The 22,643-nt window shown below is 51.6% G+C and overlaps 6 protein-coding genes across 6 annotated transcripts; 2 read left to right on the top strand and 4 right to left on the bottom strand.

The window, feature by feature from the left end:
* Positions 1-222: 222 nt before the first annotated feature.
* On the top strand, positions 223-2,009 carry ABOM_006335 (cytochrome P450; the record flags this gene model as incomplete). The annotated part of the gene is made up of 3 exons (XM_022533464.1): positions 223-355; positions 415-1,251; positions 1,321-2,009. The coding sequence occupies 3 exons, from the start codon at positions 223-225 to the stop codon at positions 2,007-2,009; spliced, it is 1,659 nt and encodes a 552-aa protein (XP_022389152.1).
* Positions 2,010-3,314: 1,305 nt separating this feature from the next.
* ABOM_006334 (carnitine O-acetyltransferase CAT2) lies at positions 3,315-5,481 on the bottom strand (the record flags this gene model as incomplete). The annotated part of the gene is made up of 4 exons (XM_022533463.1): positions 3,315-3,447; positions 3,513-5,175; positions 5,264-5,309; positions 5,392-5,481. 4 exons carry the CDS (start codon positions 5,479-5,481, stop codon positions 3,315-3,317), a joined length of 1,932 nt encoding a protein of 643 aa, XP_022389153.1.
* A 1,157-nt stretch (positions 5,482-6,638) lies between these two features.
* Positions 6,639-10,947, bottom strand: ABOM_006333 (uncharacterized protein; the record flags this gene model as incomplete). The annotated part of the gene is made up of 4 exons (XM_022533462.1): positions 6,639-7,680; positions 7,762-8,095; positions 8,158-9,462; positions 10,503-10,947. The coding sequence occupies 4 exons, from the start codon at positions 10,945-10,947 to the stop codon at positions 6,639-6,641; spliced, it is 3,126 nt and encodes a 1,041-aa protein (XP_022389154.1).
* Positions 10,948-12,935: 1,988 nt separating this feature from the next.
* On the bottom strand, positions 12,936-14,066 carry ABOM_006332 (uncharacterized protein; the record flags this gene model as incomplete). The annotated part of the gene is made up of 1 exon (XM_022533461.1): positions 12,936-14,066. One exon carries the CDS (start codon positions 14,064-14,066, stop codon positions 12,936-12,938), a length of 1,131 nt encoding a protein of 376 aa, XP_022389155.1.
* A 2,262-nt stretch (positions 14,067-16,328) lies between these two features.
* On the top strand, positions 16,329-16,650 carry ABOM_006331 (uncharacterized protein; the record flags this gene model as incomplete). Its single annotated transcript, XM_022533460.1, has 2 exons — positions 16,329-16,516; positions 16,590-16,650. The coding sequence occupies 2 exons, from the start codon at positions 16,329-16,331 to the stop codon at positions 16,648-16,650; spliced, it is 249 nt and encodes an 82-aa protein (XP_022389156.1).
* A 1,679-nt stretch (positions 16,651-18,329) lies between these two features.
* Positions 18,330-19,984, bottom strand: ABOM_006330 (MFS transporter; the record flags this gene model as incomplete). The annotated part of the gene is made up of 4 exons (XM_022533459.1): positions 18,330-18,458; positions 18,524-18,602; positions 18,672-19,793; positions 19,863-19,984. The coding sequence occupies 4 exons, from the start codon at positions 19,982-19,984 to the stop codon at positions 18,330-18,332; spliced, it is 1,452 nt and encodes a 483-aa protein (XP_022389157.1).
* Between the last annotated feature and the right edge of the window lie 2,659 nt (positions 19,985-22,643).

Here is a 22,643-nt window from a genome sequence, read left to right as displayed (position 1 = left end):
CCCACCACCCGCTTGTGGGTCGGCATGCCGAGTCAGTAGACCCAGGCGCAGGGCTTCCCGAGTTATTCTAGAAGGTGTCATACTGCGCGAGCCAGTCAGAGGAGAATTAATTAATTATGTTTATATATAGATAGTATGATCGCGCTTTTGAATATTCTCGATCATGTACAATACTCCTGTTAGTTTGAGTTGTAATCTCGATTCACTCGTACTTTCTTTCCAATGCCTATACAACAGTTCTATCTCCTAGGGGAGCCGATCTCCTCTGCGAGGGAGATTGAGATCGAATCGTCCCTCGACATTGAGGGCCTCCAGCATCTGATCGCCGCCCATTTCGCCATTGTCGAGCCTAGTGGTTAGTTGGAGTTGCTATACCCATGCCACGATTCTGATTGACTTGCTCACGCCAAACAGGTATCGGCTTCCAAGCCAACGACAACACACTAAACGACATACCCGAAATCACCTCAAGCAACGGCCCGGTCGCAATTACAATCGACGGGAAAGAAGTCCGCGAACCACCAGGTCCCAAGGGTCTCCCCGTAGTCGGCAACTTCTTCGAAGTATACCCAGACCACCTGGGAAACCACCAACGGCTGTTCGAGCAATACGGCCCCATCATCAAGACCACCAGTCTGGGGCGCACAACATACCAGACCAACGATCCGGTCTTGTCGTCCATTGTGTTCGCCGAGTCCGACTTCTTCACCAAGAAGATCAACGAGGCCCACCCTCTCTACGCACTGAAGCAGCCCAGCGCCGGTGTTTTCCTGGGCGACACCGAGACGCCGGAATGGAAGGTCGCGCATAAGTTCTTGCCCCCGGCGCTGGGCCCGAAGGCGGTCCGTCACTACGCGCCTACCATGCAGCAGACGGTCGAGGATGCCTTCAAGGTGTTCGATGCGTTTGATGAGCAGGGCGAGGCGTGGAATGTCTACCAGTATATGTTGAAGCTGGGCTCGCAGGCCGTTGGAAAGCTTACGCTTGGGCTTGACTTCCAGCATTTTGCTTCTCCCGATGCGAATCTGCACGAGATGGTCAATCTGATCGCCGAGCTGCTCTCGCTTAACAAGAAGGTCACGTCGAAGGGTGACTGGTACGCCAAGTTGCCTTTCGGTGATCCCCAGAAACTCAAGCAGATCAAAGCGCGCATCGTGGAACTGGTAGACGAATCTGTTCAGTCGGCGGAGCGGGGAGGTGTCGTGGATCTTCCTCTGCAGGATGCGGCATTGCAGGCTTCCAACATGGTCGGTAAGTAGACATTCCTCTGTCCGTTCCCATAAGAGCCCCACGCGTGTTCATTTCACTTACCATGCACAGACTATGCGGTGCGTGCCACCGATAACAAAGGCGAAAAGCTACCGAAGACAAGCCTCGTCTGGGCTCTTACCGTCGCAACCGGAGCCGGCTTCACGACCACCAGCTCCCTCCTGTCATGGCTTATTTACGGTCTCGTCACGTATCCCGATATGCAGGAAAGGCTTCTCCAGGAACTGATCGACCATGACATCGATGAGAACACCCAACTGACAGCCGACATCACGGATCGTCTTACCTTCCTGGACAAGTATATCAAGGAGACGCAGCGCCGACACAACCCAAGCTTCCAGCCGGGCCGAACAGCGAAGGTGGACCTCATTTTGCCAGGAGGGTACAAGATACCCCAGGACTCGGTCATTATTCCCGCACTGCACCACATCCACAACAACCCCGACCTCTGGGACAATCCTCACAAGTTCAATCCTGATAGATGGGATACCGAGGAGGTGAAGAATAGACACAAGGCCGCGTACATCCCTTTCGCCATGGGGCCGCGCATGTGTATTGGATTCAACTTTGCCCTGCAGGAGATCAAGGTCTTCCTGCCTAAGCTTGTGTATCGGTACAAGTTCACTCGGGAAGGCGATGGCCATGTTGAATACGACCCCATGTTCCAGTTGATCCGGCCGAATAACTTGTACGTTCGGGCAGAAAGGAGAGTCAAGTGGCCACCGAAGACGGAGAACTGAGTCTGTTCTCGCCAGAGAACAGAAAGCAACAAAACGATAGATCAGCGTCATAGAGTATATGTATATAGTCGAGTTTGTTTCTTGGATAGAATAGACAGCTTTGGTTTTAGCTTTCTCGTTCATGCCCGGGGACATATATACCCTGAGTCAATAATATCAGCTTATCCTGTACCCAATGATGAAAGGGATACGAAACTGCCCTTGTCCGAAGCTGCCCCTCAAGTCACTGAATAGTTCGTTCAGCCGTAATGAGGTCATTCATAGAAGGATAAAACTCTGAAACTTAAGGAAACGTTGACCCAAATTCGCAGAAATGCTCGCCTCAAAGAGCTTCTGGTGACCCGCTGTCCTAGGGAGTAACCAGCCTTTAAAACCACCCAACTCAATCTTCAGCTCGATCGTTTTATTAGCGGAGTATCTACCATACGACACGGCTGCTCGGACGCATAGAGACTAGGTGTAAACATAGGTCTTTCTAGCTATTCCCGTGCGCTCAAACCGTTCAGAGACACTATTAATCAGAAAATGATGTACGTAGTATCGGGATGGAGTAAACTAAGCGCGTCATTGACAGAGCCATTGTACGATAACTAGCCCAATATTGTCAAGTGATTCATCATATTGCTTCCATGTCCTGTGGGCTTCTAACTCGGCGTGGATAGTGCCTGGTAGTATCCAGCTTTGTACGCCATGAGTGCAGACAGTAGAGCACGAGACCTTGTTAGAACAGATGGGCCACCTGCCTCCGGACTGATATCGAATGACCCTGGGCTTCCTAGTGTTAGCATCTGGGACCGCCCAGAGGGCCAATGGCCCAGCAAAACGATCTTTCCATCTAGATCTGGCTTCAAACGTGGGATGCAGCAACTCCACCTCGCCTTGTATCGCTGCTCATGACTGTGACGGGAATTAATCCTGCTACTGCTCGTCTCTGAGAAGGTATTGGCCACTCTTAGTCCTCCAAAGCAATGCCCACGTAGAACCCGCTGGGTAGGCCAAGGTAGTACTCGGAGTCGAACAGTGTACGCAGCATACCCGAAAAAGTACGCAAGATATGATATCCAGAGATTCAAACAAGCCTACTTCCAATCCTGCTCAAGCTTGCGTGTGAATTGGTTATGCGTACGGAACTCCTAGGTATATGTTTTGATGATACTCAAGGTACTCAGTTGAGAGGTCAAGACGGGTGCGTGTACAAGTCTACGCATATGATACCATGAACAACCAACAGGTGAAAATCATAAGAAAGAAGAAAACCAATCTATGGTTCTGTCATTTACATATCTATTATATTCTACATGCGACTTAAAGCTTGGCCTTCTCGGTCTGGGCGGCCAGGTCGGGCATCAGCAGATCCCGCAGGTCTGAGGCAGCCTCGTTCAAGTAGTAGCTCATGCGCTCAGCGCCGATGCGCTTGCAGACGATGTTGAAGTTCAGGCTGTTCCAATACGATTAGCATAGGGCGTTTTTAAAACCTGTTCAAAAAAAAAAAAAAAGACTCACCTGTTCTCGTTGATCATGTAGGCAATACCGAATCCATCGTCAATCACCTGACTCCATCCGTATCCGTTGAAGAATTCCGAGCTCAGCTGGCTGGTGGAGAGGTACCACGAGCCGCTGTAGCTGTAGACCGGGTCCTCGTACAAGGCCGGCAGCTGCTCACCCTCCTTGAGCAACTTCTTCAAGCCAAAGAGGTGACGGTCGACACCGCGGCCGTCGCTGGCCTCTGCGGTGTACTTGGAGTGGGAGGCAAGGGCGGTGCGGAAGAGGCGCACAACCTCCTCACGGGGCACGGAGGGGTCGCTCTGGGCCTTGCAGAAGGCCACACTGTCGTCGGAAACGCTACGGATGGTCTCGGTACGGCCCTCCTGGAACTTACGAGTCGTGGCAGATTCGTAGGTCGGGCGGTTCTTGCCGTACATCTTGAAGTAAGCCAGCTGGATGACCATCTGCACATATGCATCTGGGCTGCACTTGAACTTCTTGATGAGACCCTTGCCGTAACCCTGGTAGGCCTGCACCTTCAGCTCGTGCGAGCTAATCTGCTGGCGGTGCTCCTTGGAGGCGGCGTCAATTGCCTCCAGCACCTCGTTGTTCAGGTGGAAGTTGATGGGGCGGGGATCGGACAGGCCGGAGCGGACAGGCTGCTCCGAAAGGTCGATCTTGTTGTTGAAGATGAGGTTGTTCAGGTGGTCGTTCAGACGGCTGGTGGGGCTGCCGTCCATCATGCTGTGCTCACCCATGAAACCAGCGGTGCCGTTGTCATTGATGATGAATTGCAAAGGCTTGTCGAACCAGCGGTTGGCGCCATCACCGTGCCAGTACTGGTGAGCCCGCTCCTCCAGCGTGACGGGGGTAGCATCGTCAAGGCAGATCAGGAAGCCGCTGGACTCGATATCCCGCAAGGCCTGCTCATTGGAGGGGTGCGCCGCAAGCAGCTTCTTGCGGGCATCCGTCCAGAGGTCACGGTTCGCCGCAGTCAGTGTACCGACGGCGGGGGACTTCTGGGCAATCTGGTAGATACGCTCGAACTGCTTCTCCAGCTCCGACACATTCAGCTGCTTACCGTCCACAACCAGAGGCACCTTGAAGAACTGGTTCTTGCGCACAACCACAATGTGCTCGTTCTCCTTAGCGGGGTACTTCTGAGGATAATCCGCACCGTCAGCGGGAATGCGGCAGCAGTTGAACATGTATTCAAACGAGCTCATCGCAATAGGCTGGGCGCGCATGTATTCCGGCTCCAGGGAGCCATCGTCCACCTGGCGCTTGAACTCGAGCGCCGCGGTAGCGACGGACGCGGCACGCTTGGCGGGGTTCCGGCGAGCGCGGTCGTCCTTGTATGAGTAGAAGTAGGAAACGTAGGGGACCACCGGGTCACGATAACCCAGGTATGCGGCGTGATTCCACCATTCAGTAAGCCAGTTCTTGTGCTTGGGGTCCGCAGCACGGGCCAGAAGTCTTTCCTGCAGAGTCTGGCCTTGGCCACCAGGGCGAACGAAGGCCTCCACGGCCTTCTTGGTGTTTTCATATTCGGCTTCGGAAACCACCGCATGCACCGATTTCAGGTAGCGGCGGGCGGTTTCTTCAAGAGTGGGGACCGGCAAGCGGGGAAGGGAATCTTCGAATCTGAGCATCTTGCCCTTGGAGAGGTCCTCTACGTAGCCTGAACGATGTTAGATCCGAAAGAATGAGACTCCCCCTTTGTGGAAATTTTTCCATCAGGTCAACGTGGTGTATGTGATTGAACTCACCCTCCGGGACAGACGAAGCCTTACGCCGAGGAGCCATGGTGGGTGCCTACATCTGCCAGTTAGCATGCCATTCGAATCCATATCGGGGGCGCCAAAAAAAAAAGGGGGCACAATTGAGCGAGTCATACCACAGCCGATCTAGCAAGAAGAGAGTTGGTGGGAGAGAGACGGGGCCGTGAAAGTGTGGAGAGACGGCTTCGAGCAGAGGCCGTAAACATCCCTCTGGACTGTGACGGGTGTCTAGTAGGGGAAGGGTATGAGGTGGAGAGGTGAGTAGATTAGAGAATTGAAAATCTTGAAGCGATCGAGACCGGGCAGAATAGTTTAAAGTAGAGAAAGAAAAGGGAACAGGTGGACAGGAGCAAGAGAACAACCTCGGTTGGAAGGAGAAGCGTTTCGGCCGACCTTGGGGGTCGGTATGATACCGTACCACTAGGTCCTTTTAGTGGGGAGGCGCAGGCAAGCTCTACGGAGTTCTCCGTAATTTGAGGGGTAATACGGAAACCGGAGGGCGGAGCACGGAGCACGGCGTATTGAAAGCGTGTCGACGTAATTCCCCCAGACTTTTCCTTGGGCCTCGGCACATGATCCCAATCCAACTTCACGGCACGGCACACCGGTCAACCTGAGTATCACCTCCGGAGCCCTAATCAGGCAAGTGCCGGCCCTGATTCGAGGACCGGACGCCAAGAAGCATTCCACTCGCATCGATGTGGCTCTCCAGTGTCCACTTCACGGGGAATCGTATCCCGTGATATCTATAGCATACTCTGGACGAGGCACCAACATCTCTCTCTCTCTCTCTCTCTCTTTCAGGATCTTCCCGTTAACATGTGGGATACTCTACCGAGACACCCATGATCATGTCTCCTTCTGGGGACAACATACCCATGAAACAACTCATGATAAATTCTCCCTTCATCCGTCCCGCTGATCCGATCTTGTCACCTGCCCAACGGTCAGATGAACCTTGATGGGGAATGACATCTGATTGGCGCCGGCGGCGGAAAGGCATTCGGGAAGTTTAATAAGAGTACTAGTACCTAAGCTTCGGTTCCAGTACTGGGGACATGGATATAATTATACGCAGGACGTCCCTGCGATTAAGCAATACATGGCAAGGGATTTACTCGTAATAGGAGCTTAGCCACATAAGATTGAATTGAATTCATCAACTCAGACAAACACGACACGCAGAGAGGTAAATTCAGAGGAATGATCAGTTTGCTCCACGCCTCGCTAGAACAACATATACATCTAAAAGCCGTGAACACACCACGAAAACAATAGGAAACGCCCACCCAAACCTAGAAATTAGTCGGTAGAGAAAAAAAAAAAAAAAGTATGCACAACGCATGAACACTCATTACAAATATCATGATACCGTCTGGACCGGTGCAGCCGGCTGGGGTTCTTGACTCTCCATGGCCTTCGTCTTCTGTCGCGTGATCTGAATGCCATTGCGGAGGTGCTCCAATTTCAACACGCCAGGACCGGTGCAGATCCGACCGGTCTGCATCATGTTGCGGAGCCGTTTTCGCCGTGCTTCTCCACTACGCTCCTCGCCGCGACCAACGCCCTCGTCGACCCACTCAGTCCGTAGCACTTTAAAGCTCATCCCATCATGCGTTCCATCCCAGGGACGTGACTTGAGGCCAAACAGCACGCTCGAATCATACCGTTCCAACCGGGGAAGGATGAGAAGTATAATATGTAGGTCCTTGTCCGACGGAGGAACCGGCGGAACGCGAGGTCGATCGCCTTCCGGCAGCCCAACATCTTGGGCCGTCTTCGGTGCATGTTGATAGGCATCCTTGATTTCCAAGTCAAGCATGTCGGCGTCGATATCCTCACCCCACGCTCCGCGCATGAATCCCGAATGAATGGCCGCCGCAACAGGATCCGAGTCGTCGGTGTAGATGCCGGTACCCCAGAGCGCACGCCGAGCGCAAATCTCCTCGCGATGGCTGGAGTCAATGCGGAAACGCGGGACTCGGATGGTAAAGGTGCAATTTTCCTTGCCTTCAAAACGTGGGAGGGGAAGCGGAGTGGTTGTGTAGCCAAACTTGGCACTCTCCAGGGTCGCCTTCTCTGTAGGGACGCCAAGGCGGGGAGCGTATAAGGTTGACCCGAGATGATGGCGCGGGAGATGGGCCACGCTCGACAAAACGGGTTCAATATTGACCACGGTCCTGGGTTCACGCATCGGCGTCACCGCCGGCGGGTTGGCTGTAGCAGGGCGTGGCGTATGATGGTGGTGAGGGTGATGGTGATGGTGATGGTGATGATGGCCCATAGGCGTCGTCGCTGCATCGGCCTGCGTTGAAGCCCGCTGGAAGTAATTCAGTGAAGCGACGGCACGATGGGCGCCCAGGGCGCCTGTTTCTTCGTCGGGCTTATGGCGATGATGGTGATGACTGTATGGTATTGTTAGCATAAGCTAATTGAGATATCTCTGTGTGCAAGAACAGAGATAAACAGGTGGAGTAGTAACTTACTGATGATGGTGATGGTGAACGTGACGACCCCGACGACTACCACGCGCCGAGGCAGCCAGCCGTGCATCTGTACCGGCCTCAGTCTCCGCTCTACCATCGTCGTCCCGGGACTTCCTTGGTCTTTTGCCATTTGCCGACGTGGGTCGACCGATCCGGGTCTCATCCGTAGTTGGCTCGCTATTGGCTGACTTCGCAGTGACGCTGTCGCGCTTGAAAGGGCTGGCAACCATTGGGGTGGAGGGGCCGCTGCCGGTGGTGGCGGTCACGCCGCCCACACCGCTGCCAATCCCGGAGAAGACTCGACCCAGTTCGCTCTTGATCCCGGCCTCGCCGGCTGGCCCAAGGATCTGGCTTGGGCGCCTTGTACCGCTTGGGGTAAAGGTGACGCTCGCCCACCTCGTTTGGCGTCGAGACCGACCCCTAGAAGGGTTCTGTGCTGGAGCAACTCATCGCTACCCTTCCGCCGTTGGTCATCTGATGAAGCGGAACGAGCCAAAGATGACGGGCCAGCGGACGGGGTCGAGCTAAATAGACGCTGTTCGGTTTGAAGTTTGCTCAGATATGGCTGCTGCTCATGAGGGGGAGGAGGCGTGGGTTGACCCTGGCGGGGCTGGATCGACAGGGGAGGTTGTCGTGAGCCTCCCAATTGAGAGCCCAAAGATTTAGTGTAGCTTTGAATTGCGCCGAACCCGAATCCGGAGCCTGACTCAGGGGCGGGGAAACGCTTCGCTTCCGGTGACGGTGGCTGCGAGCGACCAAGCTCCCACGTCGCTGCCGTCTGCTGCCGGGAGGCTGCCGGGTCCCGTTCCCCGTACGGACCATACCGCGATTGAGAGTGTGTCGCCTTGGACTCTTGGTCGTGTGCAATGGCTCTCTCTCGTTCTCGGTGCGCTTGTTCTTCCATGTGACGATCCACATATATTCCTCCAAACCGGCTGTGCTGAGACTCCTGGCCCATGTATGACGCTTGCCGCTGGTGCGCTCCTCCAAAGCCCTCCCCACTGCCCGGTGCAGCCGCCGATCGTGCAAGTGGACTATACCCTGCCGGTCGCTGAGGCGCCTCGAGGTGCTGGGGCTGGCTGTTCGGTCGAGGAGCGGGTGCGCTGAAGCTGAATCGACGCGTCTCGTTGTATGGAGGCTCGGCGGACGACACTTGGGGCGAATGATGCGCGGAACTGGGCTTATCGGGATACTGCGACGAGGGCGGGACGCGCGACAGGCCTCCGAATTTGGTTTGTTCCGCCACGGACGGCTGAGACATCCCACCCGAGCTAGATCGGTATGGCCTCCCCGGCGGGGCCTTCGAAAACGACTTCTCCGGCGTGTGGGATCGCCGGAAGGACGAGTACTCAAGCGGAGAGGGTCTCGCTGGGGCGGTGGGCGGCGACATTGCACTGGGGGCCGACGGCGGAGGCGCGCTGCTGAACGGCGCGGATGACACTGGAATACGCGAAAAGATAGATGATGAGCCTACATCCCGGGCTGGACGGTCAGCGTCCGAGCCAAGCATTGCCGATATCGACATGCTGCTACCAGGACGATGATGAGCCGGGTTGCTGGGAGGCTCACGGGACGAAAAAGCTGTGGAAAGAGAAGAAGCATTTCCCGATTGGCCCCGTGAGGGGTAATGCTGTGGTGGAGACGGAGGAGGCATCCGGCGAGTGCCTAAGGGTGGTGCGGAGGGCTGTTCTTGGGGTCCTCCTACGCATGATTCCGAGGTTAGCGAACAAGTTTGCCAGCGTCACTGTAAGCAGCAACAACGAGAGAACAACACAGAAAAAAATAAATAAATAAATATTCAACAGCGGTAAGGAGAAAGTTCAACAATATGTGCGATCGTGCATAGTTGGACCCATGGGGCTCTCACGGCGCGTGAGAGCAAGGGCGCCTTCTGGCTAACGCCTGGCACTCACCAGGAAACACGGGACTGCCACTGCTGCCCAAAGACCGCCGACGGCTTGGGTCATGCGATGGGGGAGGGTTCATGTCGCATTCAGGAATAGAAATCAAAGATAACCGAAATGAAATACAAGCAAATAAGACGTGGCGGGGAAAGGGAGACGAAGAAAGGAAAAGAAACGCGCGAGAAAGGGGAGAGATGATCTGATGCTGATGGAGAAAGCGCAACAAAAGAGTTCCACGACTGGGGCAGAACCCGTGACTCTGGGACTTCCGAAAGCTCGGCCAGCGCTAGACCCGTTCAGACCAAGTCGCCCTGAGAGAGGGCGCTAGGCCCGAATGGGGATAGCGCTCCCGAGGTCGCCTGGGCTGGAAGTCGATCAGGCGCCACAAACGCGGCTGGTGCAAGACCCGTGATTGGCCATCGATCTCTGGTCTCAAAGTTTGGGTACCTTTCCTTGATGTAAGGTAGGACGGGGTAAACAATGAGCCTGCATGGAGACAATCGACGAATCTGCAGGGCGACTTCTCCCCCAGGTTATGCCAACAGGAAAAGAGGTAAAAGTGGCAGAAACGAAGAAAGGAGAAACGAAACGATAAAATAACAATAAAAAAAATAATAAAAAAATAAAAAAAAATAAAAATGGAGAGTCTTTTTCTATCCACTGTCTCCGAATGACCACCGGGCGATCGCAAATGCGACCAGCTGGATCCAAGCAAGGCCCAACCCCCCTGAAGTCTGCCATGACTCAACACATCGAGCAAAATAGAGAAACAATCAAGCAAGAGTAAAACAGCCGAAACTGACGGACAACTTGAGAAAATTCGAACGTGTTTCCTACCTTCACGATACACCATACGACGATCATGGTTGTTGAGCTGATTAACATTATAACTATAATTATGACGATTATTAGACTCCTTTAATCCTCCGTCCAGCGTATGCTTCCTCATCGAACCAGGGTTCGCCTGTGATACGTGATACCCGTTGCTCTCTGGTCGATATGGCGCCGAGACACTCTCGTGGGCATATGAAGCGGAGGCAGCAGGCATCGATGGGGCAGCAGTCGTTGGATAGTGATATACCGGCACCGCTCGAGGCATCTCGTGTTCGCGTCGGTTATACGCATCGTAATACACGCGTGCTGATGGAGGCGGTGGTGGTGGTGCGTAGGCACGAGGTGGCGGCGGAGCAATGAGGCGAGGATCGTGGGACGCGCCTAAGATCGCCGAAGGATGCGCATGATATATTGGATGGGAAGGATGTTTCTGGAAATCCATCATCATCGTGGAGGGGGTGGTATTCGAGTCGTGGTCGAGGTTTACAGCATCCACGTTGGGCGAGAGGTTTCGTGTTTGGGCGATGGGAGAGAAAAATTGAACCCGTTGATGATCGCCAAATGGCGGTGGAAAAGGGAGAGTTGAGTGAGTCGAGACCAAAGCTTGTTTTTATGTAACGATATCCAGCGGCGCGGATGACGGAGGAAAATCAAATAATACGATGTCGAAAATAAGAATAATAATGGGATCCAGCTCGACAAGTGCGAGGAACAGAATCCACGGAAGAGGAAAGTGAAAACTTCCACAGCTCTCTCAGATAGCTCGGGCAGGAAGGTGGATGAAAGGTTTGTGGAGAGACCAGGGAGAAAAAAAAAAAAAAAAGAAAAGAAAAGAAAAAGCAGGAAAATCGGTGAGAAATGGAGTAGGGGCACAGGACGAACATGCGACAGGCCCAACTGTCGAGTTGGCGCAAAACCATCGGAAGAAAAGCGGCGCAGAACCAATCAATTGAATGCAGAACCGCTACTAGTTGGGTCGATTAACGACCAGCTGCAAATCGTAGTGGCCGATGGGGCCGTCGTGGCAGCGGGGAAGCTGGGTGGAGCCCTTTTTGGGACTGGATTGTGAGTACGTACGTCTTGATTTGATTTTCTTTATTTTAATCTTCATTTTAACATTTGATATACACAACGGTGTCATCTCTCTTCTACTACTGTCATGTCTTCTATTTATGGTTGCTATGAATTATCCTTGGCTTTCTCTCTTTATTTTATTTTGTTTTGTTTTGTTTTGTTTTGTTTTTCTTTTCATTTCTGTGATTTTTCTACTCTGATTCCCTACGAAGAATCACCCTACGTTGGGCGCAAGGAATCCCCGACATGCCTGTTGGTCGGCATTTATGCATCACGACGTGTCATGCTCATCATTACCAGCACTTGATCTGCGGCCAAACGATTAGTCTCGTCCCTCGGTTCCCTCCTTCGTTTCTACTATCAATTGACCCTGGAACTCGTGTCTGAGCTTCCCTTTCGGTTCATAATAGCGGTATTATTACTATTCTTCTATATAAAACTCCTCCTTAATAAGACAAAAACTCCACCAGACCAGATTCAGGAGTAAGACAGGAAGAATATTAAAACAAAAATATCAGAAATTAATTGAAAATAAATAAATAAATAAATAAATAAAATAAAACACAACAACAAAAAAGAACAGACAGAGAGAGAAAGAAAGAAAGAAAGAAAGAAAGAAAGAAAGAAAGAACACCCCCGATAATCTTATGCCCTCCCAAGGGACGATTTTCAAGAATTCCAGCCAGCCTGATGTCATCCCCCAGCGTTAGATCCCCACCATTCAGGCACCGCAGAGTAAAATCCCAATGCGATCCAGTTACACCGCGACACCGCCTCCCGACGACTTTTGAAGCAGAAAAGGAAAATGAATTATTAATAAATCAAACACCAACGCGAGAAACGACACCCTTCAAAAGAACCCTTATTCGTAGCCATGGAAACTGTTATATTCTCTTGTTCTACACGATCGGCCTGGTTACTTCTTCATGTGGCCTTAATTTAATGTTTGGCCGCTGAAACGCTTCCTCAGTGTCACCCAGAAAGGAACGAAACTCAGGCTGTGCATCGTGAGAACAAAGATAGGCGGCGTTTTGATATTCATTGTTGTACCGTGGTACATGCTCCATACATGCGCATACATACCTCATCCCGATCCCCCTTACGTCGTGGCGAAGGTGGGCTTGATGCGACACATTCCTCTTTCCATGGGTTATCTATCAGAGGCCTGTCGAGATCTGGAAGGGCGCCCATGCCCTGGGTGGTTGTGAAGTCTGGGGCTGACAATTTGCTTGAACTCTCATCCTCGGTTGCGCTTATTTGAAGATGATGAACCTTTCATTTAAAATGATATACATGAATATGTCATACACTCACGTGTACGTCATCCGCATCGTCGTCTACTGCCGAAAGGATCCTGCAAAGTTATACTTTCCCGGTATCTCCCTTCCGACCGCTGCATTCCATGCCTCCGCCGACAAAGTATCGCCCCCACCAAGGAATGTCACATCTTCTCCCGTCAATCTCGATCATATCCGCACCCTCGCGCACCAAAATTCGCCAGATCATCCGTTGGACTTGTGGTGGATAGTCTGAGGCCCCCTCATATCGCGCGCGAAGACCGCGCCGGTGAGCGGCTCGCACTTGGGCGCGAACGCGCTCGATCTGTTGCGGGGAGAACCGACCGCCACGGTGAGGGAAGCCGATTGATCGGGTAAAGCTCGCGGTCGCAGTGAGGAGTTGATATGAGGACTCGTGGTGCTGTTTGAGACTGCTTCCTGTGTCCGCCTCGGTTGGCGCAGGATTGCTCTCTCTGACACTATGGGAGGCCTGGGATACTCTCAAGGCAGAGCCATAGTCCTCCTTCAGTAATTGCTCCAGCGAGGTATCGAACATGATACTTTCCACGATGCTGTCATGCTCAGGTCCAACCACATCGCCGAAGTCCAGGCCCTCCAAACCGGTGAGGACGACGGTAACAGGGCGGAGGACCACCTGTGTTCCGTTCCGATAGGAAAGGTAGCCTTTCCGCTTCAACGGCATGAGTTGAGAAACGAGATGCGGCCACGCCGCCTGGACCACAGTGTGAAGCTCCAGAAATAACGTAAATGGCTGTGCTGGGTCTTTATCAAACAAGCCGATTGGCCCAGACTCGTCGGTAGCGGCTGGAGAAACTTCGGCAGAGTTTCTGGCATCTAACTTCTTCATAAGAGGGTCGATATATAGTTTATCAAGTGTACCGGAAACCTCTCGATTGGACACCAGACTGTCCACAAGAAGCTCACCCCCTTGTGCCTTGAAACCCACCTTAACCCCCGCGCACCCAGCATCTATAGCATACTGGATAGCATCATGTGCCTGTGGATTGTAAAGAATGCAGGTACTCGGTTCCCGGCTGAACTCAGTAGGCCACTGAGCAAAGCCTTTTTGCCCCTCAATTCCACTACGGAATACGATGTATGAGAACCCGTACGGCAGTGCCGCCAGAAACTGAATTACAATCCTGTCAAAGCAGGTTAGCTTTCCACAGTGCTTGGTCTCAATTAAGGTAGTCATGCGTACAGGAACATCAGAAAGAGGCAAACTAGTGGGAAGACGCGTTCCGTCCATCGTTTTCTTAATATAGCCGAATACCTAGCCACATAGGCGGACAGGCCAGGAATACATTCAGTCGGATGGGACCGAAGCGGATGGTCATCGAGTAATTCCCAAGAATATGAATCGTACTCCTTGTCTTGTAGCGATGGGGTGCTATTGAGCGGGTCGGACTCCTTTATCGCTGCCATTTATCTGACGACGACTCTTTCCGAGCCGTCGATAAGCATGCAATGCGGATTTTCAGAATGATCGACGGAAGGAATCGACGGCGCCCCAAGGTGGGGAAGTTCCTATCGCAGAGCCTGGCTGCAGGAGTCAAGGCCAGGAACGAGGTTTAACGGACAGATTCTAAATATGAAGGGGGATCACAGATAAAAAGAAAGCAGAGACAAGGGCATGCATGGTCGCGTGCCACATTGCGTGGATAAATAGGGGAGACATGCAAGGGATGGTGGTGATGGTTCCAGAGCACGCAATTGCCGGTTGGGATGGTTCACAGTTTAGCGAAAACGCCATGAGAGACGCAAATTGTCGGTCGGGGATGATCACTTCGTATAAAACTGCCCAGCTTGAGAATTTGCCTGTTGGACCACGTGAAGCCGAATTTCTCGACCTCCCACGAATATCCACACTGCGGGCATAGATTATTATGATATATATGTTGCCGTATACTGAGGCTATTGGACAATTCAGCTGGTGAGTACTCCGTCCTTCCTTCGCCACTTTCGGGCCGATTCAGCTGGAAGGTGTGGAGATGAAGCAATTAAGGACGCGTGCCGATTCGAAACTATCCCAGACAAGCAATGTCACGGGCGATCCCCTGATTACCGGCAGCCCTATCATCCCCGGTCTTCCTCAGAACCAGGATGCACGTATTCTACTTGAAACATATTACATAAGTTGCTCCGAAGACATTTCGCCTATTACATGCAGTATCAAGTTGAATTCCGAATTTCCAAGAGGATGCCGAAGTTTAGAGACTACTATTGTGGTGAGACGAAGCATCACCGATATCGCCGCTGATCGACTATAACAAGGCCCTGGCGGGGACAGATGTGACTCGAACTCTGACTACATGCCAAGTCGACAAGTAGGAGGTCTAGACTCGACAATTATTTCCAACTGATGGACCCCCTTGTCATATACAACCTTTCATTCGACTCGTTCGGTCTGTGGGTGAGATGCCGAAATAAATCTTGATCGATTGACGATGGGAATGCTGCTTTAGGATCTCTGATTTAAAGGGCTGCTCTCTTCGCGTCCAGATGATGCTCGAAAATGGGTAGTCAGTGCCAGACCAAGGACAAGTCGACGTTGCATAATCAAACGAGGACATATCGTTGAATGAATGAAGCAAAGCGACTCCGTGGTAGGTTCACGGCAGTGGAAGGCGAACCCATTCTATTTACCCTGTATGCCTATAACAACCACGACCAATGCATCAGAGATGATAGAGCCAAAGGTAAATTGGCAGGAAAATACCCGCAGCTCACAGATCACAGCAGAGGATTCCTCTTCCACTTCGATTTCCTAGTTGTTTGCACATGGCGTCCCACCCTCGCTGTGATTGGTATAGCAGCAGATGTCTCAGCCCATATTCCATAATTGAATGGGGCTTACGCAACCTCCTCCATGTCGAGTCGCACAGAAGGATATCCTTGATTGAAATTTAGCACTGTACGACAGGCCCGTTAAGCGTAAGCCTAAATGGAGGTCGAGATAAAACCCCCTCGGAGCTTACCCAACCACTCAAGCTGATCACAAGGGGTCCAAAGATAGTAACGCTGTGATACAACACAGCCACCCAGAAAGCTTGCGTCGAGGAGATCATTGAGGTAATTGGGCACAGGCCGTCGGGGCCAGGTTACGCCAGGGAAAAGTTGACATGGCTGCCTACGCACTACCGGGCGGACGGACAAAGAAAGGGAAATGGAGGAATGGCAGCCAAGCTGGGGGGGGGGGAAACAACAAAGAGTGGGAGTGAAGTTCAGGGTCCAGGGGAAAGGGGACCGGTTGAAGTTGTCTGCGAGTGCATAAATACTCGTCGTCTTCCCCTCATGCTGGTGACACAGGAGAATCATCCGACCATATCTTTCTCCTTAACCTCCTCTCCATCGACATCTCCTGTCGCTACCATCTTGTTGACCACCATCGCCAGCCTGAGGACCCTCTCTGCTCTGGATACCATCATCAATCCATCGTCCCCAACCTTCAGTCAACATGCAGATCTCCTGGTTTGCCATTATGGCGGTTCTGTTCACTGCCGTCGCTGCCAAATCGACCGCAACCACTACGACTGCCGCTGCGACTTCGGCCAAGGAAAGCTCTAGCTCGGCTTCTACCAAACCAACCAAGAATGCGGCTGCCGGAAACGCCCTGAACAACCCATTCGCATTCCTTCGAGAGTTGTAAGAAGATATGGCCAGGTACGTCGAAGGTCAACGTGACTGAACTGTACCCAAGCGGCTGATAATCCTACAGACACGGAGGCGTTGATGGCAATGGATGTTATTTAAGGAGGAAGAGGGGGATTAATGGCTGAGAATGAGAGAAGTAATAGCCTACGGTTGTTGGACCTTGGACCCGGGTTGAGATCTGGCATACCTTGATTGCTTCCCAGACCCCAATGTTCCATGTAGGCCGAGGCTTAGCAGATAACGGGGACTATCTTTTCTTTGGTGACATTCGAGTGATGTATTGTATGTAGGACGGAGTAGCCTAATTGAGCTTGAGCTTGGCTTGGTCCATATATACTATCAGAGGGGTTGTAGTGAGACCCAGAACTCATGGTCCCCTATTCGCATCTAGACGGCTACACCTTATGATAACAGTAACTATATAATGCCATAGAGTAGTGCCGACAACGAATCCCACACTGATCCCGAGGGAGGAAGGTATATATCTGTAACAAGCTTAATCAACAACTGACCAGACATAGATACATCATTGGCTCATGTGTCCTACAGCATACGTTTCCCTATCCTACACACTGATCTTAACACTGCCGTATCCATCTGTGGAAGGGCTATAAGTATCCAGACGTCGGCACTGAGAGAAGCTTCACAAAAGCGCCCCAAGTCCCGGCTCAACAATACAACAATACAAGAAACGACCAAATAGACACAAAGATAACCAACCACTCATTCCAAACCACTCAACAATCATCCAGCCATTCTCCCACTTACACATACGAGCCAACCACTCTTTGATGAACCACATCTAAGCATACAATGGAGCAGAAGAAGCAATACAAGACAAAGAACACCCATAAACGAGCAAAATATCTTAATAAACTGAAGACCAAACCCCCAGATAAAGATAAGATAGCACAAAAACATACCCCTTCTCCCCCCCAGAGAAGATAAAAGCAATTTGTAAGCCCTCGATCCTACAAAGCAACGAGACGAACCACAACCACATACCCAAGCTGCTACCTTACTCTACCTTAGTCCGAGCCTGGTACCCCGGGTTCTTGCTAAATATAGGACCAATATGCACTTCTTGACCGTGGCCCTGCTTGGAGCCTTTTTATTTGCAACTGCGCTAGCTGTGCCGAAGGATATACGAGGGTACATGTCCGTGTGTACTGAGGGTGGTTGTGATCCGGCGTTCTTTCTTTGCAAGGTATATTACTTTGGTTTATTGAGCAAACTGATGCTGGAGCTTGGGCCTGCTGACCGGTGTGTAGATACGGGAGGGCGAAAATCAGGGCAGATGTTGCTATATTCGCAATGGGCTAGGTGGACCGTGTTGATCATTTGTATTTGGATCTTGCATATGCTGTTAAGACGCGTTTCTAAGGCAGCGTAAGGCATCGATGGATGCAGCATTGATGCTGGAGGGGGTTTGTATATGTTGTATTTAGAGGCGAAAGTTGACTCTGAGAAGCATTCTCATCAGTGTTGCTGTAGTAGAACATATTCGGTTTCTACGTTAGTGCATTAGAGAGAAGAAACCAAGTCTCATCTACTAGCAACTACAGGCAAACATCTCTCTACACTGAATACCCAGTAAAGAAGATCATTCATCAGTCATCATTACCGTCTATAGCACAATAAAGCCAACAGACGACTCAATTAAAATATTAGGCAAAACCGAAACGAGTCCACGCCAGACCCAAGCGACAAAGGTATCCTGAAAACTAAAAACAACGCAGAATGGAGGTACTATTACTTTTTGATCCGCACTGTACGCCAGCGCAGACCAGGAACTGAAGCCAGACTATGCTGAAAGCCCGCTTCTGGCTCGGATCCGAGCGCCGAAGATGTACAGGAGGAGGGGGATAGGGATGAGCAGGGCGCCGACACAGCCAAGAAGGGTGCATGCCCACTCTACTCCGAGCCCGTCGAACTATATTCATGGGCTTGTTAGTGGACTGTGTGATTGCGGGTGTGGGTAGAGTGTACGGTACTCACCATTTGGGTTGCAAACAACGGGAATGCGCCTCCGGCTGCTGATCGCAGGAATGTATGTGCTGCGATGGCTGATGCGGACCTGACGGGGGGTTGTCAATTTTCTTTCATGTCCGTCAAAGACAACACGGTGGGAGGCTAGTGTACTTACTTGTCACCACTGGCTTCTACGAGATACGCCAACGAAGGCAGAAACATCGTGAGCAATCCGAAGCCCGTTAAGAGCCCGGATGCCGTCGGGACAATCCAGTGAATGCTGCCCTTATACCCAGACCATCCCAACCAGAACAGCCCGCCAGTAAACAGAACGGCACCAGGAATAGCAACCGGAAGACGCCATTCAGGCATCATCTCACCGTTGTTCTGCTTCAACTTTCGCAGCACCCAAGGCTGGGTGGCAGCGGTGGCAGCAGCGCCAAAGAGCGTTCCAATAATCACACCGATGTAGGGCAGCCCGCCAACTCCTGGGTTCATTCCACGGGTGATCTGGAAGACGTACGGGTAGGCAGTGAGGAAGAGGTAGAGGAGACCGTAGACAAAGGCACCGAAGATGCACATGCACAGGACAATTGGTTCCTGGACCAGCATCTTTAGGGGCAAGCTCAAGTTGTCTCGGACGATGGACCGGAAGTCGAGATGGATTTCCTCTTGCTCGGAGTGGAGGGACCAGTCACCCGTTTCCCGGCGCAGACGCTCAGCTTTCCGGGTCAGGATGACGGGCTGGAACGTTTCCTCGAGGAGCAGAGTCAGGACGACGAGAGCGGCGGCTCCGAGAATTCCGGGGATGTATGCTGTCCAGCGCCAACCTAGAGAATGATTCATGATGATGAAGCCCCCTGTGAAGGGACCAACCAGAGGGCCGATGAACACCATCAGGCAGAACATCACAATGGGGACACCACGTTGCTGGGGCGAGAACATATCGGCAAAGGCTGGACCGGCTAGCGTAAGGGGACCGGACCCAAAGAATCCGGTGAAGAATCGCAGAATGAACAACGATTGGATATCTTTGGAGACGGCGGTGGCGAATGAGAATATCGTGAAACCGAACATCGACAAAACGAGAGGGACATATCGTCCCTTGAGCTCTGAAAAGGGACCGAAGACCAAAGGACCAAAGGCAAACCCAAAGACATACAAGGAAACCCCCAGCGTGGCTACTTCCTTGCTGACACCATGAAGAAGCATCACGACTGGTATGGCCGGGGCGAATATACTACTGGCAAAGGCCACAATCATCGTGCTGAGACCCAAGATGGCGCAGATATACACCCTAGATTTGCATTGCTGCCGGTTAGCTTCTCTGACCCCGAGTTAGGGTTTTCATGGAGGGCACGCTTACTTCTTATTTTTCGGCCAATTGAGTGGATTGAGGGGATCATTGGGACCGTCGAAGTCCACATGATGTTGGACAGTCTTGGTGACCCCTGAGCTAGCAGAGCTGACGACTTTGGGTTCTTGCATGGTGCATCAGTAGAGCAGGAGCGTTTCCAGATGCCGTATACTATAGTAGGAAGGGATGCGTAATATTCCAGCTAGCAAGACCTGTGATAGGTATACGAGCAGGACAGGACAACGAAAGCGGAGGGACAAAGATGAAAGGCTTTCTGAGGATAAGTTATTATATTAGGGTTATCAATGAAAAATTATAGCACAGAACAGCAAAAGACCGGACCAAGGCATAGATAAGTACCGCCACCTCTTCGCTATTCATTGTCCAGCGAAAAGACCCATCACCCTTTTTTTTATTATTATTCACTAATGACAGTATACCCACTCAATCATGCGGAAACCTGATCCTTCCACCTCGCACCACCAGGGAAACCAACCCAGCCCAGGAGCACCAAGTTATGCCAAGCCAAGACAGCGCTGAAGAAAAATATAGGGCCGGTGGTCGACCCATTTCCGTCCGAGTGGATACATCGGTTTTCACCGCGCCTATCGTTGGACCACGCAGCGGCGAGGCGGATCTCAGGGTTGATATGTTGAAGCTTTCCCGAGTTAGGCCACAATCCACAAGGCTACCAGATATCTAAGCATTTATCTCGGCGGAGGTTCGGAATGCCGGGCGCTTGACACTTGACAAGGGCTGTCTGACAATCCGGAAGCCCAACTGAACGGTTCCTATTCTACACGACTTCGGGGACCATAGGAAGATGGGCCTAAAGAGCGAGATAGGGGGCGTCAGTCACTCGGGTGGGATCAGAAAGAGGATTGGATAGAACTTCGGTGATATTCTAATCAAGCGGATATCATGATCCGGCTTCGACTCCTATCAGCATTTCAGTGCGTCAGGCGTGCTCTCTCTGCTTGGGTTAGGCATACCCATGTCCTAGTCTGGTAGGGCTACGAATGGAACTACAGGTAGGGCAGTATTTTAACCTCACATAGGCCCGCAGTTGGTTTAAAATTATGATCCGAATTGTTCCAGAACGGAGCTTTCGTGCAGACCCTGAGTAAGTGTCTATCTATCACATGAATATCACCTTTATGAACAGTTTTCGACCATCATTAGGTAAGGAAATTATGAACCGTCACGGGTTCAGAACTTAAGATTGTCCTTGAGCAAAAGCAAAAGAAAAGAAAAAGACCCACCCGTCTGATGGAATGATCAACGGCTCGGGGTGATTAGAATGGATCTCTACAGTAGGCTCGACTGTAGTAATCGGCCCGATCAACGGCAACCCGAGTGCGGAACCATACCTCCAGTCCACCTCCGTTGTATGCATCAAGGCAGGGGTTCCAAACTTTGATCGTAGGCTCAAACTGGAGATTAAATATCGGTAGACCAGATAATGCAGGAAACCACAGAGAATTCCTGAATGGTTGAAAGTTCGTTAGGGCTCCGAGAATGAAATTCGGAATTCAAACGGGAATGCTTCCGACACGCTGACGTCAGGTCCACAATCACATGCTCTACCGTCGACTGTCACATGCAATATCAGATGTTCTTTCTTTTTTTCCTTTTTATTTTTATTTTTATTTTTTTTGTTTATTTTTATTTTTCTTATTTACATTCTCCCGTTCTAAAACCGGTGTTTCTGTTGGTTCACAAAAAAGTCAGTGATGAGTTGGCAGACCACGTCGCTGACTCACTTTGGGGGCTATCTTCGACAAGGGTCCAATCTGACAGCAGTTGAGCGTTAAAGCAATTCGATCGGAGCCTCAAAGGCTGTGCTCTAGACCCCCTTCCGCAGAAGCCAGGACAAGCCAGTGCATCCCTGCCGACGTCTGGGGATAGGAGGATACCGATATCTCTCCTCTCGTGCTATACATCCATTCACTATGCGCCTTTCTCCCACCGGAACGGTACACTGGACACATCGGTCTTCTCTTCGCTTTTGCGTGACGGAAGGTGTCAACCACTGAATGGCCTTGCACGAATCAGGAGCAATGTTGACACTCCTTAGTACCTTCAGCCCGGACCCAAGATTAGATGTTAGGTAAAAGGGGTCCCGACTGGAGCTGGTGCCTCCGATAATGGAGAGGAACCCGGAGCCATCCATTCTTGGCTTGGGTATCAATCGAACTGGATTCTCCACATCAAAGGGGGCAGGGTGGATTGCGTCGTTCAAGGCTTCCCGTGGTCAATGATCTCAAGCACAAACATAGCCTTGGTAGTCCCACAGTATCCTAAATGCGACGAACCCCTGATTCTCGAGCTACATTCAATGCACACTCAGCCTGTGCTCGCTGAACTCAAATCGACTTGTACCTGACAGGTTATGTGCAACAATTTTCGACTTATCAATGAGTGCAAGGACGCCAGAGTATGCAGGCTCACGCAATACCCGTCTAATAACCCCGTCAAGTATAAGATGGAAAAACACAGATACGCACGTCTGTCTAGACTGTTATGGCATCATCATTTCTGGTAGCCCTCTTAGCCGCATTTCCCATCTCGTGTTACATTCGTCACCACGAGTCCCTGTTGAACCATACCAGGATTCACCTTGCCGAATCCCTCCATAGCCCTAAGGCAACCTCCCCTGCCGACTAGACCAACAGACTAAACCCAGCCTTGTGTCATCCAGTGCATACCATTCCGTATATCAGGAACACATAGTAAAGTGACTCACGTCTACGCACAGCCACAGCACCCACATATAATCTCCGAACTAAT

The sequence above is a fragment of the Aspergillus bombycis genome, assembly GCF_001792695.1.
Source record: "Aspergillus bombycis strain NRRL26010 chromosome Unknown contig00042, whole genome shotgun sequence".
Lineage (NCBI taxonomy): Eukaryota > Fungi > Ascomycota > Eurotiomycetes > Eurotiales > Aspergillaceae > Aspergillus > Aspergillus bombycis.
The sequence above is the reverse complement of the archived record's forward strand: the minus strand, read 5'-3'. Positions and strand labels throughout refer to the sequence as shown.